Here is an 18941-nt window from a genome sequence, read left to right as displayed (position 1 = left end):
GGCAATATTACGTTTTGCAATGGCCCATGTTTGCTCTATTTGCGTTAAATCAGTAGCTTCTCAGATGTTTAGGAGGCAAAGTTGGGGGGGAGGCCCTGAGGGATTTATCACCTGCCCTCTCCATTTGCTGTGTGACCCTGTTCCAGTGTTGTTGCACCACCGAGCAGTCCCAGAGAACATGAAAGAAGGCTCCCGGTTGGTGATACTGCTAGAGGCACAGGGGATCAGTCCTCCTTCCTATCTTAACCAAAATCCCAGCGTCTAGATATATGCAATGCAGGATTTTTAATTGAACAAGGCGCAATCTCATAGGGATAGCCACTTCCTTGGGAGAGGCTAGAGCATCACGCCAGTCCTCATCTTCCAGGTCTCCCAGCTCTGCCTCCCAAAGTTGTCGCAGACGTCTTAAGGTGTCTGGACGATTGTTAATTCGTTTTTTACATGTGAGAGATATGGCCTTTTTATGCATGGGGTCGAGTATCAGTCGGTTCTCCAGTGGAGAGGCCTCGGGAAGAGGGGCATCCTTGGGCAAAGCTGCTTTGACTGCATGACTAATTTGTAGGTAGCGGTAGGCCTCAGATTATACTAGTTGGTTTTTATTCTGTAGATCTGCAAATGTGGCTAATCTGCCACCCGTCCACATGTCCCCCACTGTGGAGATGCCTATCCTATCCCACCTGTCAAAACCTGGGTATTTACTAAGCTGTCCCAACAGGTCTGGCTCTCAAAGTGGTGTGGCCATCGTGAGCGTGCCATGCCACCCCCATTTTCTATTCACGCCGTGCCAAACCTTCACTGTGTGTGCCGTGGGACCCGTGAAGGCAAGCATGCGAGGATTTGTATAGAGTGCTGTGGCGTAGCCCCCCTGACCCAGAAGCCAACAGTCAGTTCGAAAAATTCGGGTTGTCGTATTCCCCATGCACCCATTTATTGATTGGGACCAATTGAGAAGCCTGATAATAGAGCCTCATGTCGGGTAACGCAATACTCCCGTCATACCACCCCATCGTCAATTTTGTCATGGCTATTCTAGGGGCCCGACCATCCCACAGCAGCCCTCGTACAACGCCCTCGATACCGCCAAAATAAGTGTCAGGAACCTTGTTCGGTGCGCGGCAGTGCTAGCATCTTAAAAAGGGCCACACGCCCCAGCAGAGTAAGGGGAAAGGGACCGCCAATATTTGGCATCGGACCGAAGGCGCAAGCAAGTTGGACTCCTAAAACAAAGTCTGGTCTGGAGTGACATAAATGCCAAGATACTTAAAGCCCTGTGCTGCTACTGGTATGTTGGATCCACGGGGGCAGCACGGTGGCGCACCCCACAACACAAAAAGCTGGGATTTAGTCCAATTGATAGTATAGCCCGAGTGGGAGCCAAAGATATGAAAGATGTGGAGAACCCGGCAAAGAGACCATGAGGGTGAGGCCAAATATAAGAGCTTATCGTCCGCGTATAGGGAGATGCGATCCTCATGTTCTTCAGTCCACTTCAACCCCCTAATCTCTGGGTCACCCCTGATCCAAACCACTAACGGTTCCAAAACAAGGGCAAACAACAAGGGTGACAAAGGGCATCCCTGTCTAGTACCCCTCGCAGTGGGAATTGCCTCGAGACGTGGTTGTTGACTGTCACCTGTGCCGTTGGGTGGGCATATAGCAATTGGATCCACTTTATGAAATATGGGCCAAAACCCATCCTATTTAAAACTGCGAAAAGAAACTCCCACTCGATAGTGTCAAATGCCATGGATGCATCCAACGATAGTAGCACTACATCCTCCCTAATCGTATCTCGCCTACCCAGGACCCCGTGTAGTCGCCGCAAATTCAAAGCTGTTTCTCCCCGGCATGAGCCCAGATTGGTCAGGGTGCACTGGCTCCGTAATACAAGGGATAAGTCAATTGGCCAGTAGTTTAGCCAAAACTTTAGCCTCAACTGTCAGGAGTGAGATTGGACGATACGCCCTACAGTCGTATAGTGGTTTGCCCTGCTCATGGATGACCACAATGGAGGTCGTTCGGACATCAGCCGGTAGCGCCCTGCCGTGTAAACTTTCAGTGTACATTTGGAGTACATAGAGGAAGATTTTGGATGCCAATGGCTTCAAGAATTCGATAGGGAGCACATTGGGCCCCATAGCTTTACCCGAGTAGACGTCTTGTATTACTTTCTGAATCTCAGCGTCCGTTATCACGTCCTCCAAAGAATCCCTGTTCTGTGGGGATAGACATGCGACGTTGATGGTCGAAAGAAGGTCCCCAGCCGCGTATGACTGGGACGCAGCAGAGGGCGTGTACACCGATGAGAAGTAGGAAGCGAACGTCCCGCATATTGAGAGCACCCATCTTGACGATTGCTCTTTTTTTCTCTAACCAAGCAAAGTGTTTGCCCATCCGGTCTACTTGTTCATAAATCCTATGGCGCGCGGAGGTACAGCGTGCTGTAGCCACTTCCGTTAGGAGCGGAGTGTAGTCGAGATGCACCATTGAGAGAGAGTGCTGCATCTCAGGATCAGGGGTAAGTGCCAGGGCTTTTTCCAGAGTTAGGATATCCTCCTTGATCTCTACGATTCTCTCTTATTGCCAACCATCCAAGATAATGCTCTGCCTTTTATAACTGCGCCAAACGCACCCTATAGGATGTGGGCGGAGGTAACCGACCCCACGTTCTCCTGGAAATAGTGGTCAGCTGCTATGATTAATGCCTCCTTAATGTGAGGTACTTTAAGCGCCCATGGGTTTATAGTGAGGGTGGCATTTGAGAGAGAGACAGAGAGACACAGACACCTGGAGTCAGTAAACATGCAAATATTGTGAGCGTGGGTGAGTATGTGGTCAATGCGTGATTGACTGTTATGGGCACCAGAATGAAATGTAAACTGCTCGGTGGTCGGGTTTAGTCGTCGCCAGACATCAACCAGGCCCACGGCGGTTCCCGCGGGCCGGAAGGCGGTCAATGGTGCCATCTACAGCAAGGTTAAAATCCCTCCGCTCCCCCTCCCCCCACCCCAACACCAGCAGCCCCAGGGGTAGGTCAAGCAGAAGCTTCCAGAGATCTCGCAACAGAGGACGCTGCATTCCAGGTGGGGCATACACTGAAATAACATTGACGGCCCGTCCCTCCCATGTGCCGGAGATCACCACATATTGACCCTGATCATACGACCAGACCCTGTTGATTAAGTAAGGACATCCCCTGCGTAAGAGTATCCCCGTCCCCCGAGAGCCAGATGTAAACCCTGAGTGGGCAGCCAAATGGTATCCCCATCTATTCAGTGCGCTGCATGAGTTACTAATTAACTGTGACTCTTGAAGAAGAACAATGTCTGGCGCCTGCTGTTTCAAGTATTGAAGGACCACTCCCCGCTTAATTTTATCTCCCAAATCATTGACGTTCCATGTGAGGAATTTAAGTGTTTTAAGTGTGATCCCATGTAGCGATAGAGGGTTGGGTAAGGTAGAGCCGGAGGGCAAAGGACATGTCAGTGTTCATGCATTGAGGGTAGGACACACAAGTCAGCCCTTCGAGTGTCCAGGTGTAAAGCCGTATGTCTCGATGTGGTGCAAATGCTCTGGTGTGTGTAACCCTGTGGGCACCCTGTTCTCCCCATGGCACCACGTTAAGAACCTGGATGTGGACATATTGTACTGTAGATACCAAAAAGTGCTGCAATAGATAACAAAACCCCCCAGCAAGAGGGGAAACGAAAAGGAACATCATAGAAACACAAAAATCAAAAGAGAATAAACATACCCCCCTGACCCCCCCCCCCCCCCCAAACACTGAACACCCACCCCCCACCCTGCCTCCCTGCACAGTGGGCATAAAACCACCCGCCACCCCAAACTCGCAGAGTGCCTTTAGCCCACCCTTAACAGAATTAGGGACGTGATCCAACCCCACTCACTGAAGCATCAATCCTGTGAGAGAATGTGCATTCCCGTCATAAGACCGCCCGGCCAGTGATTCAAACATGATAAACTGTAATCAAGGAGAACACAAGACACAACGTCAACCCCATTGAGACAAACCATATTAGCAAGCTAGTCATTTGGAGTATGTAGACTGTTAGGGAGCAAGTGGAGGGCTGACGACTCCAGAGCAGTCTGTTCCCCTCACCCCATCGTATGGAACGTCAAGATGGCCGCGGAACAGCTCGCAACACTCTCAATTGCCGATTCCATCCTTGAGACCTAGGGCAGAAAGGCATGTCGTCAGGGTATAAATATGGGTAGTTCACCTCCCCCAGAGGCCGGCAGCAATGCAAAAGTGAACAATGTGAGGCCTGATATAGTCACGGAAAGCTAAAACATGGTGGAATGTCAACAAGGAGAAGTGTAGCTCACTGGTTAGAGGAGGCATACCCTGAAGCAGAGATCAGACCCGGGACCTGGGTTCGATTCCCGACGCGGCAGGGTCCAGAGCCAAATCGTCCACGGACTCGATAATTCTCGCTTCGGTGCCCACTCTAAGCACGAGTTCACACTATGCAGCTCTGGGCAACAAGCCTGCTTAATCTCCACAACGGCCCCCCGCGGCGGGATGCCTGGCTTTCACCTTGGGGATGCCCAGTACGGGTTATCTTACAGGGAAAAACCAGGACGGGTTCCCAATGCAAGCGCCAAGATGCCCGTAGGGTGATAGCTGCGCTCTATAAGTACATCAATCAATCAATCAAGGCACATCGTGTCCGCCGAGATCCCGCTCAGCAGACCCCCATGATCAAAGGCTAAGCCACCAAACCTTACCCAGTCGGACTCTGCGTTGCCGAAGCATCACTCAGCAGGGATCTCGTCCGAGGGCTTGACCTGTTGTTGTCGGATCTGTCTCCCGTAGGCCTGCGATGACGTTTTTCGACTGTTACTGTCATACTTTTAAGATTGACACTATGTTAACTTCCTCCGTACGGACAGACCAACTAGATGGGAAGGATTGGGAATCACCATGTGGTTAGATTCACTGCCACAGTCTTGGCTCCTTTCTTGCACCTCCAAAGGGAACTGCAAGTGTCTTGTAATTTTGTCCCTGCAAGCTGCTTTTCAACCCCGGGCATGCAGTATGCTGGTGCCTCCTTAATTAACTGATTTACTCTGCTGGTAGAAGGTAGAAGAGGGAAGTGGCGCACTCTACACATCTCTGGAAAACTTGAGCATCTGGGTGCCAAGCGTGCTCTTCCCCAGTTGTCTTTTTAACTTGATGTGGGGTTTTTCTGTCCATTTTTTGCAAAAGTGTTATGTTTCATACAGTTTTTCTCAGGTGCTACATTTGCTTTAGCTCATGGTTTTTGCAAGTCTAATAATGTAAACAATTTCTGTAAGAGCGGACTACATTTTCAATAGCTGTCTGGTTAGACCTTCCTTTAACTCTAGATCTGCCTTTTCAGAGGTGTCAATGTAGCTGTGGTCTTCCATCCATTCTAGATCCACTGTAACCCTAGCTTGCTGTTGGGTATCTCTGGTATGGCTGCCTGCCTTGTAATTGGCCTATGACACTCATTCTAACAGGAGGATATTCCTAATCATTTGTACATTTCTTGCTCATACCCTGAAGAGCAAACATTGACTGTTTTCTTCCAGTCATCGGTTCCATACGCTTATGAACTTTGATAATCGGAAATATTATTCTGAACTCTACATAGAACCTACTATTTGTTCTTTTCGCCGGTTATTCTGTGTGTGATTACTTTCTTGCACTGCCACTCTGTGCTCACATAATACACTGAGCACCTAATGTATATATTGTAATTATTTGTTATATGCTGCATGAGTTAACATTATATAAAGACTCTCTGTGCTACATTTATTTTTAGGTCTCGGCTGCGAAGGCTGCGCTTGCGCAGTCTTGCTCCGAGATTTAATGACTTGGAGAAGAGGGGCTTGAACCCGCCCCTCTTCTCCCCTGTTCTCCATTGGCTGGCCTCTTGAATGCTGGCCAGCCATTGGAGAAGAGGTCGGTCATTCAGATTAGGCCCCGTCCTTTTCGGATCGGGGGGCGTGTTTTTTGCAAGAAGTCTCAAGGAGGAGACAACAGCAAAACACGCCCCCGAATCCGAAAAGGACGCTGCCTTTCTCCGAGGCATTTCTGCTCTGCCTCGGAGAAAGGCGGTGGTGTCTTCCGGTGCCCTCGGCTTGTTTGTGCTTAGTAGTGCTTGAGAAATGTACCTCCTATAGATCCTGGCGGGAAGGTCACACGGTGCAGGAGCCCTCGGTGTGGTTGTCCCCAACTCCAGTGAACCGTGTACGTGGGCGTGCATAGTTGTAAAAGCGCCGAGAGAATTTCACCCCTTTCCAAAAACACCCACGTCCGGTGAAGCCTGCCCCTATCTCCTTACCGGGGTCATCGGCGTTGTTTCCCTGCTTACATCTCCCAGCTCCTGCTCCTTTGAGGTGAAATCCCGCTCTGGGTTCTCATTGGTGTATTTCTTGGGGGTATTCTCGAGAAATTTTGCTTTTATATCTGGAATGCCGTTGAATATCCCCGACACGTCAATGCTCCTGGACGGGAATCCAGACCATGCTGCAGCGCGGCGACTCCTCCTGAGCCGCGCCACTGCTGCTGGCCCACACACCTCCCAGCGTCCTTGCAGCGGCTCTCCACCACCACCACGAAACATTGGGACCAACACGGGAAGGGAAGCACAAAGCCGCCGAAACCACCGAAGAACTGCCGTAAACAAAGAAATTCACGGTCCCTCAAACTCCTTGCTCTTTCGCTCCAGGAAATCCTCTGCGGTAAGCACAAAACTGTTGCTCCTAACTGTGCACGTCCACTTTCCAGGCGGGAGAGCTCGCGACCGTTACTAGTTAGCGGCCGCCATGTTCCCCTTTCCTGTTCCTATAATTTGTACCAGAATGTCATTCAGAAGCTTGGTGGCAATTCTGGCGATCTGAAACACCACTTCCATACGAGGACTCCGATCTTCATGGCAGTTTCATTTTTTAACTAAATTTTGGGGCAACGGAGAATCTCTGGAAACCAGGTAGTCGTGACGATTTGAAATGTGCTGGTAACTGCGGCTTTCTGTTTCTTTTTCATTTATGAAGTTTCATTTGCAAAGTTGTTAGTTGTATTTGTTTTTAAGCGATCCCTAAACATTTGAGAGTGAACGTGTTTACGCTCATTGCAGGACAGTTTTAATAGTGTGTGCTTTCATGGATGAGTGGTTTTATGTCATTTGGTTACTTTTTAACGCATTTATGCTTTCACTCGATAAGCCACGATGCTAGCGGGGGGGGAGGGGGGGGAGGGAGTCGATGTCCACATGCCTGCGGTTTTACAGTGATAGATTCCCAGGCGGGGGTGCGGGACCAATGCCCCCTGCTCATTTGGGATTTTCGAAGTCCACACTGGGTGAAGTCGAACAGTGACATTTGAAAGCGGTGTAGTGTACATACTCGCCTTGAATCAGCAAGCAATGGAAGGCTGCCACATCCTTACGTGTGTGCTTCGGGCGCGGGCTAGTCGATCTGTACCCACTGAATACACATTAACTGCAAAGGAAACTCGACCAGATCTTTCGCTCCGTTGGCTACATTGCATTACACTGCATTGATGTACTGTATTGGATCAAGCACTTATACTTTCTAACTGGTAAAGTTAGAGCTATTGGCATTGCTCATGACATTATTTTTGTTTGTTTTTGTTTTTAAAACATTTAAAGAAACGGCATTGTCATGAGCAATGCCAATAGCTCTAACTTTAACAATGCCGAGACCGTTGCATTGTAAATGCTTGTTACTTTGTTTCTCCCATTCTTCTTTGCGGCACATAATTATATGCCCTTCTAATAAAATCTACTAGCACCAGTTCCACAGTTGCATCCATCCTTATACACTGATAAGTAGTTATGCGTGGGAGGGGGTGTCTCTGCATAGTCTTGTTACCTGGCTGGACAAGGGATACTTGTATTTCAGCCTACTTGCTACACATAGTAACTTCAAAAGAGTTTATCCCTTCCTTGGTTTGGCCCAACATAATTCTTCAGTAAGCCATTGGCTTTCCTCCCTGGGTGAGAGTCCTCAACCGACTGTCCAGGTTCCCTACTTCAGAGTGAACATTGATGCAACACTGTCAAGGCAAATGCATGCGCTGCTCTGTGGGGAGTCCTCTTGGTATCACTCCAGACTTTCTCGAAACTTTTCAGTGTGGTTTTTCAACTTCCACACATTCTATTGGCCTTTGCGTGTGGCTTTCAAAAATGAAAGCACACAATTGGCCAACGGCGGGTGCATGTCCCACCTTTTCTCTAAATGTGCACTCCCACGGCATCCAGCTGTCAGGAGCGAGCAGCGGCGCGCAGAGTGTCAGTTGCATTCCTTATCTTATCTAGCAGATGGCAAGTCAACAATCGACATGAACATCAGTTGGCTGCCCCCTCCCCTACTCCCCACACCCAACCTCTTCTAAACAGACCCAATAATAACTTTTTTGTGCATTTATACAATGCAGCTGCTTAAACCAGTTCGCTGCAAGGCTGCTCTGCCTTAATAATAATAATAATACAAAAAAATCTCTTCTGTTAAGTCTGAAGCGGCATAATGTTAAGCAAAGCTAAAGCCAGCCCGCGCATAGCTGCAAACGGGCAGACACCCTGTGCTCCCCCCTCGCGGGGCCTTTGAAGTGAGGGGGCTCCGGCCCAGCCTTGCGCAGTAATCGGCAGGGAAAGGCCAGGCCGCTGGCTCCCTTTGTGCTGTTGAAGGAGAAGGCCACCAATTCACAGGGCTGTGGCTGCCGGGCGCAGAAATCACTTTGGGTTATTTCTTTTCATTTTTTTGGTGTGTTTTAAAAGACAGCAGTAAGAAGGTGTGAACATGGCTTAATTCGAGAAGTTGGAGACAGACCTGCTAAATGCACCACGTGGAGCGGATAAACAACACTCTGGATACGCACGAAGACCGTTTATTTTGTTTATATACTTATTCTATTGCAGTAGTTTGCTATTCTTTAATGTAAGTGGCATGTGCACATCTGGATAAAAACTGCATGCAAGTCTGAGAGTGTCAAAGTTGCATTGATTTACTTTGTAGTAACCCTCCATATGAACACAACTTTATATCTAGCGGCTATATAACCAGCGTTATGCACTGTACGTGTTTGAAATACCAAACTCAGCGCCTCATTAGTGCGGGCCTGGTGGGAAGAGTGGAATGGAACCCTGATTTCCCCGAGTTCAGTTTGGCATCAAAATCTGGCATCTCTTGATTCTCCCCCAAAAACTCTCCACTCCTATTCTAATTAAGGTACTGTTTCCCAACCTCCACCCGCCCGCTGTTTATATTCCCCACCTGACAATAAAAACTGTAACAAAAAAGCATTAGAACAGGCACGGAAAAATTAACAGCATAGCATGAACAAAAAAACTAGAGCACATTTTTGGTGTTCATTCTGGTTTTTATTAGGGTACGTCAGTTGTATATAATGTGTTCTAGGTTATATATAAGGTGACAAAAATTAACACTTTTTTATAACTTATAACTTTTCAATATGCTGCACAACATTCACAATATTAAAAACGTTAACAAAACATATAGCTCTATCTAAACACTTAGTGAGACCTATTGGCTATGCCAATGCTTGTTTGCTTACCTTCTGAGTATTTTTAAATGCACCCTTGTATTTTTTTTAATTATTTTTATTAATATTTATCAGTAACATCAAACTGCACAGTTACAGTAGCATTCACAATACACCATTAACAGTCATAGCATCTGCCCTACCAACCCATTTGCCATAAGCATCGTTTTCATAGAGAGACCAACATGAGTTTATCGTTAGCAATCTTTCCAATACAGATTTTTCCTTGCACACAATCCTCATTAAAGGTGGTCTATTATTCGGGTGCTCAGTCAGTCTAGGTAACATTACTACTCGTTCATCCAGCTCGTCATCCTTTTGTCATCGTTCTGTGAGGCCTTCATATGCAGTTCATCTGCCACAGCCCACTCGAAGTCCTTTTATCCACCGGCCAATCCCCGGGGGCTGAGGGCCTCCCCAGAGAATTGCTATGCACCTTTTTGTTAAGGAAGTTCCAAAATATAACATGAGAAATTTCATTTAATTTCATAATAGATCCTGCTAGGAAATATCCCCAGTAAGCATTGCCTTTATAGATTTCTCACTATCGTGTACAAAAAAGTGATGGATGAAATGCTTGAATTAATTTAAGCCACTGATAATTACTCCGGGCCCATCCCAATCCATCGTTATTTTGCATACTAGCTCACCTCAGTTTTGACCCAGCTATATGCAAATCAGTCTTGACCCTGCTTCTATCGGAAAAGTCCAGCCTGAACTGCCAAGCCAGGTGTTCTCTGAACCAGAACACAAGCAACCCGGGACCAGTTTTGCCCTACTTATAGGCTCATGAGCGGGGTATAGCTTGGTTCAAGTGACAGTGTGCACAAGACCCACATCTATTCATACCCGTCCCACTTAGGGCGACACACTAAAGTATACAAAAAAAGTGATGAATGGAATGCTTGAATTAATCTCGGCCACTGATAATTACTCGGGTCGTATCCCAGTCCATTGTTATTTTGTGAACCAGGTCACCTCAGTTTGGACCCAGCTACATGTAAACTAGTCTCTACCCTGCTTCAATCGAAACAAATCACCTGGAACTGCCAAGCCAGGCCCTTCCTGGACACGAGCAACCTGGGACCATTTTTGCCCCAATTATGGGATCATCAGCCGGGTACAGCTTGGTTTCAGTGATGAAATGTGTGCGAGACCCATGTCTGCGAATACCCGTCCCCCTTAGAGTGACACATTAAAGTATGCAAAAAAGTGAAGGATGAAATGCTTGAATTAATCACAGCCATTGATAATTATTCAGGGCCACATCCCAATCCATCGTTCTTTTGCATATCATATCACCTCAGTTTGGACCCAGGTATATGCAAATCAGTCAACCCTGCTCCAATCGGAACAGTCCAGCCTGAACTGCCAAGCTAGGTCCTCCCTAAACCAAAATTCAAGGAATCCAGGATCCGTTTCGCCCTAGTTATGGGCTCATCAGCCAGGTAAAGCTTGGATGCGGTGACCCAGTGTGCACTGGACCCACATCTGGGCAAACCTGTCCCACTTAGGGCAGCACATAAAAGTGTACAAAAAAAGTTATAGATTTCTCAAGCAGTGCACCTGTAGTCCCTTTTAAACTGTCCACCATATCGTCCTAGAACTCAGCAACATGTGGACCGCTTCATATCATATGCAGAAAGTCAGTTCCCAGTGAACTGCACTTACTACAGGTAGACGGACTGCTAGGGTAAGTTAATGCCAGCTTCTTGGGAGTGAGGTATGTTTTCGGTAAGAAATGGATTTGCAACATTTCATATTGTGTACAGGGGAGAGACGCTTGACCTGCTCACATGCCTTCTTCCAGCCTGACTTGAACAGCGGCTTTTGGCAGTCCTCAGTACACTTCGCACAGACCTGTTACAAACTGCCTGCTCCCAGCCAGCACCAATGCAGCTTGGAAATGCATGATTAGTCACCTGTGCCCATACAGGTCAAGGATTTCCTTCCCACTGTACTTCCCGGAAATATGTTTCTGATTTCTCCAATAATGTAAGCCAGTCTCTCATTTTGGATAAACTGTCCCTGCCGATGCCAAACGCTTCCTGTGCCTGTTCAAGGGACCGAAACCTGTTTTTCAGAAATCGGTTGCCCATCGTAAGACAACCTCCCGCCTTCTGTCTGACGATCATCATATCTTTTGTTACATTCTTGAAAGATTTAATGGACCATAAAGGATTTTCTAGCTCCAACCGGGTTCTTTTTAGTACCGAGTTCACAACCCTGTGCCGAACCGCACCTACTTGTTGTATAGGATAGGCGCTTCTTGAGGAGTTGTAGGTTCTCTCAGGAAGGCTTGTGCAGTGTATGATGCTCATGATAGCCCACCTGGATAGTCTCCTCCCATTTCCCCCCCCCCCCCCCCCATATCCTCAAACCAGTGAGTAGTTGCTGCAGCTGTGCTGCTGCATAGTATAGGAAGAGGTCAGGCAGACCCAGTCCTCTTCAAGCATGGAAGCTTCAATGTGGTCAGCTAGACATGGCTGCTCCACCTGCCCATACCAGTGTGCACGTCAATATATCAAACTCATGAAACATACTGCTCAGAATCGTGGGCATGGAGTGCAACATGTAAAGGCAGTGGGTAAGAAATTTGTTTTCTAGTGATTTTCGACCTATTATAGACCAGGTTCTCCAAGTATATAATGTTCCAGTCCTTAAGTACTCTTCCCATATAGTTGTGTACTGAGCTGTAGGGATGGTTCCCCAAGTAACTAAAATTCGTAGTTTTCCACTCTGTGCCCGGATCCTGCTGGGTTACATAAAGCACAAAAGGAAGAGTTTGGACTTGCTTCAATTTGTTTTTAACCCAGAGAACCCTCCAAATGTCCCTAATTCAACAAGGAGGGAGGCACTGACTGGATCCCTCTTGTAGACCAGCACATCATCAGGGTACAATGACACAATATATGCCCCACGGCTGCATTACTGCCTCAGCTTGAAGGCCAGCAGCCTCACTGCTAGCACAAATAACATAGGAGTCTACAGACAGCCCTGTCTGGTGCCCCTCTCAAGGATTCAAGAGTCTGAAATCACTGCTCCCCTAACATTTGTGCACCCTACACCCGGGTTCTATACATAAGTTTGACCAGCTAATAAAAATAGGTCCAATTCCCAAGCATTCGTTTAAACTATCATGTGCAGCTCCAACCCACAGTATCAAATCCGAGTCCTATATCTAAGCTTGCAAAGGTATATCCTCCACGGAGGCCTCCAGTAAGCTTTCTAGGATAAAGCCTGTCTGATGTCTGATCTTTGTGAACAGGGATACCCACCACATCAAGGAGTCTGCCTGCTAGAGCTTCACTCAGTAATTTTATATCTGTGTTCGGCATTGACAAGGGTCGGTATGCTGCTACTAGAGAGTAATATTTCCCCTCTTTAGGGATTTGTTTGTTTGTTGCTTTTTTCCGCAAGGGGGGGGGGGGGGAGGGAGTCAACTCAGAGGGTGTTCTCAAACCCTCAGCAATTTGTCTAGGAGCAGTATTGGTATTGCTTGATAGAAATCAGCAGAGATTCTGGCCGTTCCAAGAGTTTTTATATTCCTGCATCCTGGCTAAGGCTTCTTTGAGCTCCGGAAGAGACAGCAGGGCCTCCAGACAACCCACTGCTCATCTGCCGAAAGTGAAAGTCTCACCTCACTAAAAAAAAAAAATCAAAAAAAAGAAATCTAAGATCTCGGTCTTGTGTGTTATTAGGTTGGGCATAGCCCCTTGCCAAATAGTGTCTACAGTTGGTGTTTATTTGTGCCCCAGCTACTATATCCTGCCCCCACTCCTGGTGCAGACTGTATATGTGTGAGGGTTTTCATATTTTAGCAATCAAGCTAACATTCAGTAAGATTTGTCCACCTCTGTTAAAAGCCTTTATGCGTACTGAGTATAGGTGTATTTATTGAGTTCAGCCCAAGTATCCTCGATCTACGCTTCATGTCTAGTAATCGCCTGGTCAAATCAGGGTCTGTGGCTACATTCTTTTCTACTTCCACCAGTGCAGTCTCCGTGTCCAAGAGTAGGCGTTCCAACTGCATTCGTATCCCAGTGATTGGAGAAATGCGTTCTCTCCTCCCTCCCAAGTGATACTTTGTTTGCCTCCCGTTCTATTGCTCTTCTGTCTGTCGTTTTGTGGTTGTACTTCAAAAAATAACCGGTTAGTACATTCACATATGTGTGAAATGAAGGCTCGGTATGTCAGCCCTTGTGGCCCTCTACAATATGAATCTGAGCCTCATGAAGGGTAAATAGTCTGAAGGGCATTGCAGAAGTTTTTTAAAAATGCGCAATTACGGTGGCAAATTATTTGCGCATTAGTTATTTTAATGAGGTATATGGTCGTAACTGATGAACTAATGATTTTGTACTTAAAACAACTTGATTCTTTTATTTAGAAGTTTGAATAATAATGAAGTAGTCATGTTACATTTTTGTGCGAGTCACATTTATTTTAAATTCGATGCAGTTTCTGCAGTTCTGCTCATCTTGCGCCCATTCGTTCCCCCCCCCCCCCCCCCATCCCAATCGGTGGCCTGCTGCGAGTCTTCTTTATTTATTTATTTATAAAGTTTTATATAGCGTGAACTAGACCCAAGCGGGTATCAGAGCGCTTTACATTTAGGATCTTTGCGTTAAAAGTTACATCAGATACAAGAGCATAGTAAGGTACGGTACCCATAAACAATGTTTCAGGAATTCGTAGGAGATGGGGAGGAAGGAGTAATAGCGGGGAGACGAGGTGGAACTGTGCCCAATGTCCGGCTGGGTAGGTGACGGTCAAGGGGCAAACCAGGACCAGTCTCCTCATTAGCTGTCTAGCAGCTCCACCGGGCATCAGCCATGTTGCTCAGGTCTCAGCTTTCAGGAAAACTAGTTTTTAGTTTATTTGATTTGAGAAGGTTATGTAGCACTCTCCCTTCATTTCCATCACTCTGGTGCCAATCCATAGCAAACAAGGCTAAAATAGACAAAAGGAACATGGACAACCCTGGTGCATTGCACAGTTTCTGCAGAACAGAGTGCTGTGACTCAAACAGGCTGAATTTTAAAGCATGAATTGTAAATGAAACTTTTAATTGTGTTCCGGATGGATCATTTTGAAGGATTGCCACTGAACGTTCCGAGCAGGCATGCAGAAGAACCCAAATCTGTGAGGGATTGTTTGAGAAGTGTTTCGTTTTATGATCTACTTTTCCGGAGTGAAGTTGCTGAGGGAGCAAGTGGATGATTCCTCTTACCTTAAAAAATGGGTTTGTGTTAAGATGATTTAATTGATATGAAGTTGTAATCTAATCCTGATCAATTTATGCTGAATTTACAGTTTTTGCTAATTGTCAAGCATTGATTGTGTATAAAAAACTGGTTTTGTAGGTTTGGCGGCGACTTCTCATTTCCCTTTGACAATGTCCAATTATTCTGAGACCTGCTTTTCCTTACTGAGGCTGCTGTCTGTACTCTTTATGAGCTTGATACTTGGAATCTGGAGAGATTTAGTTGTCTATTTGAGGATTTTATTATGAGTTTTGATTTCTGTATTTGAACTTTTATATCAACATTTGCATTTTGTTCTCTCTCTTCATTAACAATTCTGTATTAAAACTTTTTTTATATTTCATTTCGATCTAGAGCTCAGTTACTGAGTGGTCCCAGTTTCTATTCAAGTTCTGCTAAGCTAAAGTATTGAGTAGGGCAGTTTATCACTGCTAGATGGAGAGATCCTGGAGGCAAAGTGCCTAAAGTAAAAATTGGGGTGCGCAGGATACTAGGGTTTCCAAAAAATACTGGGTTTCAGCTCCCACAGCATTAGGTGAACTGGGCACAGATTCTATAATTTGTCTCTTAATTTAAGATAGCGAGTGAATGGCATGGAAAACTTTCAGCGGTACCAGGATAGGTGATGTGATCATTAATAGATTCTTAACGACTGGGGACACGCTTGGCATAGGTATTGAACTTTGATTCCTTCTTTGGACATTGTTCTGGCTGCTGGATGGTGACCATCAATGAGTGAAGGCCTAACAAGGGCCACATTCAAGGCTAGCTTCAGTGTGTGCAAATTAGCATTTACTTTTTTTTATATTTGATTGCTGGCTTAGCTTGGTGAATGAACATGAACACTGAGCTACTGAGTAAACTGGTCTTACTGAGGCCTGACTTGATGCAGCTGTTGTCGCATAACCTTGTGTGATCAATGGAGAGAGCTTTAAAAAGCATCAGTGAAAGGAGGGATGTGGCTACATCTGCAGGTTGATTTCCCTGACTACTATTTGGACAGACGTGCGCTTCTGCTGGAAAACAGTGTGCATATTGCACTTTATGCCTTGGTAAAAAGCTTACGCTCAATAAAGTAGAGTTTGTGTAGTGAGAACCAGTGATGCCATGTCATTGGTCGGATCTTTTTCATAATTAAACATTTTAGCAAAGGCAGTAGGCTGGACATATTTAGTGTGAAAAGCGTCTACTAAAGCCCGTGAGCCTGAAGTGAATCGAACACCTTCTTGCCTTGTAAGTTCGGTTGATAATGAAGCCCGGCACGAGGAAGGGAAGGAAGGGGTAGTTAGTGCTCCACCCACTTACAAGCTAATTCTCAATAGTCGGAGTTTTGGTTGCTCGTTCTTATTTTCAGTTTTCTTCCCCCAAGAGTCTGGTCCAGCCCTGGAGCTTTCGGTGCCGTTCGTGAAAATGGACACCCCCTTCCACGCAGGCGCAGTCACACGACCAAATACAATGCCATTTCACATACTGAAAGTCACATTCATCACTTTCACACTTGAAGGGTTAATTGAGCTTGGAACTCACTCAAAGGAGAATAATTAACTAATCACGCTACCTTGTTTAGCACAGACCAGGTTCTTTTTTCCCCTGATACTGAGAAAATGAGAGAGAGGGAGAGAGATTCTGTTCGTGTCTTATTTATTAATGTTTGTCTTTAAGAGTGGGTTGCAAAACCACTACCCTTGAACAAAAAGACATACAAGCAGCATTGTTGAGGGTCAGATATGTGAAGATATAGCCGATAAATTCTTAACAGCTAGTGTGATTATCTATATCCAAGGGCCTGAGATTATCCTAAATTCTAACTATTCTGTTTCATTCGTCAGGTGGCGGGGAAGCATGTCCTCATCACAGGTTGCGACAGCGGGTTTGGGTTGGCGCTGGCAAAACACCTTCATGCCATTGGGTTCACCGTGTTTGCAGGATGTCTGCTGAAGGTAAGATACCTTGAAATTCCGGCCACCTTAATTGAAGAATTTGAACCCCTGTGATGTGCTCTTCGTCATGCTTTTTACGTTTGTTCAAAACAATATGCGCGTTTTTAAAATACATCGATCTAATGTTTTCATCTTGTGAAAAAGTGAGCATAAGTCAAAACCAGGTCTTTAAAATGGTGACTAGTGCTAGGAAAGGATCATGTTTTTGTCATTGACTGGCGCCAAGAAAAGATTCACAATTTTAAAAGTTGGCATCTTTTTTTTCAAAGCTGATTGGGCTGAAAATTAATATTCTCACAAATAAATAATGCAAGGTGCGAAGTATTTACAAACCAACCCAAAGTGTATCGTAGCTCCTTCCCTTTGACCTGATGGTTCTCCCCTTCTCATACGCGACGGTACCACCATAATTTTGTTTGTCCATCCTGAACAGATGTGCGTTGACAAAGCCAATCATTTATGTAATGTATTGCAGCCTTAATATAGCTCTTACTACCCTATGTGGAGTGCTGAAGCGCTTACCCATATAGAGAAGATACATCGTGTTGAGTATGTGGATGGAGGGTGGGGTTTTTGTTTTGATGTTATGTGGGAAGTGTTTTCATGTGGTGCTTGATGGCCCCTGTGAACGGGTATCATGTTATGGGACACAGCATCTGGCAGTGTGATGGCACAGGTATGTGAGAGATAGATGTGCAAATTATAATAAGGACTAACCAGCTTAGCCTCAGGGCAGCTTGATGCCAAACTGCACCAGAGGCTGAAAACGGGCCATCTCAAATTTAGTTGATCCTTAAATACCCCCCTCTTTACCCAGATATCTGGTTGATCATACTTGCAGCAGCCCTCTCCAGACTGAGCCCTAGAATTGCTTGGTCAGGCACCCATAACCAGCGATGCCTCCGTCATACCCAACCTCCGGACTTTTGTCCCTTACAGGACTTTATCGTCATGTTGGAGTCTTATCAGATGCAGACAACATCTGACACTCTTCTTCCCTCTTTGAGTGATCATCTGGTTCCCCATCAGCCTCCAAATGTACTATGTTGTAACAGATGTAGCTGCAGCAAGAAGGCCAAAATCACTTTGGGGGGGGGGGGGGCTAATTAAAAAAAGGAATGTCTGCTGAAGTGGAGGTGAATATTGGAAGCAAGACCCACAGAGCAGATGTCACTGGAAGAGTGAGATCTGGATGGTGTGCACGGTGCCCTGGGTGTGAGGCCTTCAGAGTACAGGATATGATCTGGGAAGTGCATCTACCTGCAGGAAGATGTGGCATGAGGTGTGACGTGGTGGAGATCTGCAAGCAGTGACATGCCAGTGACAAAAAGGCGACCTTTGGTGTTATGGGACAGTGGGTCATACATGCTCCCAGAGAAAGATCGATGAGAGAGAAAGAGAGAGATATCTGCAGCCTGTGAAAGGTCTCCGCAGGGAGCTATATGGGGCCCAGATGTTGGAACGGGGGAGAGGGAGATGTGGGGACAGGATGTGCTGTCTGAAAGAGGTGCAAGATCACACTAGGGCCTTATATTGTGGTGGTGGTATGTTGTTGGTGGTACTTGTGTTTACATATTCAGCCAAGACTCTAAATCAATTCCCTGTGGCAGAGGTTAGGAGAAAACCCCTGTGGCTATATTCTTGCAATGATCACTCCTGTGTTGCACAAGTAGGGTTAGTAGCGGTTACACAAACAGGAGGCCACCTAGCTCTAAGGGAACAATTGTGATTTACACTTGTGCATCTCTGGATCTTGTTTTATTAAATACAGTTTTTAGGTCTGACCTGGGAATCGCTTTAGCTTTCTTTTCTGCCATATGTTTTCCAAAAAATAATTGATTAAAAAAAATACATGTATGTTAAGATCTAGATAATGGCCTTCGACATCTTCAAGTAGGGAAAGAGAAATATCCTTTTATTAAATCCATGTAATACAGAGAATTCATCCACAAAAGAAGTTGCTGCAGCTTAAGCCTACATGGTCTCTCCAACTGACTTCTACAATTCCATTCTCTACATTTTAGTGACACATCACCACTTACTTACAGAACACTTGAGTTGCATCTAGTAACAGTAGCCAAACATACAGAATACCACAATGTATTGAGAATACATAAGGGACAGCAGAGTAATATGGCCCTTTTCTCCGCTCTCATGTTT

General features: G+C 46.0%; 1 protein-coding gene across 3 annotated transcripts in view; it reads left to right on the top strand.

Moving 5' to 3' along the window:
* Positions 1–18941, top strand: part of LOC146785903 (D-beta-hydroxybutyrate dehydrogenase, mitochondrial-like) — a 76079-nt gene that overhangs the window by 20824 nt on the left and 36314 nt on the right. For all 3 annotated transcript variants that reach the window (XM_085635283.1, XM_085635280.1, XM_085635282.1), the window contains one exon: positions 16671–16781. In XM_085635283.1, the coding sequence (XP_085491409.1) occupies positions 16671–16781 (111 nt within the window). The remainder of the gene's footprint in view (positions 1–16670; positions 16782–18941) is intronic.

Source organism: Triturus cristatus, chromosome 11, assembly GCF_964204655.1.
Source record: "Triturus cristatus chromosome 11, aTriCri1.1, whole genome shotgun sequence".
In the NCBI taxonomy this organism is placed as follows: Eukaryota; Metazoa; Chordata; class Amphibia; order Caudata; family Salamandridae; genus Triturus; species Triturus cristatus.
Note: the sequence above shows the minus strand (reverse complement) of the source record. Positions and strands in the feature narration are given on the sequence as shown.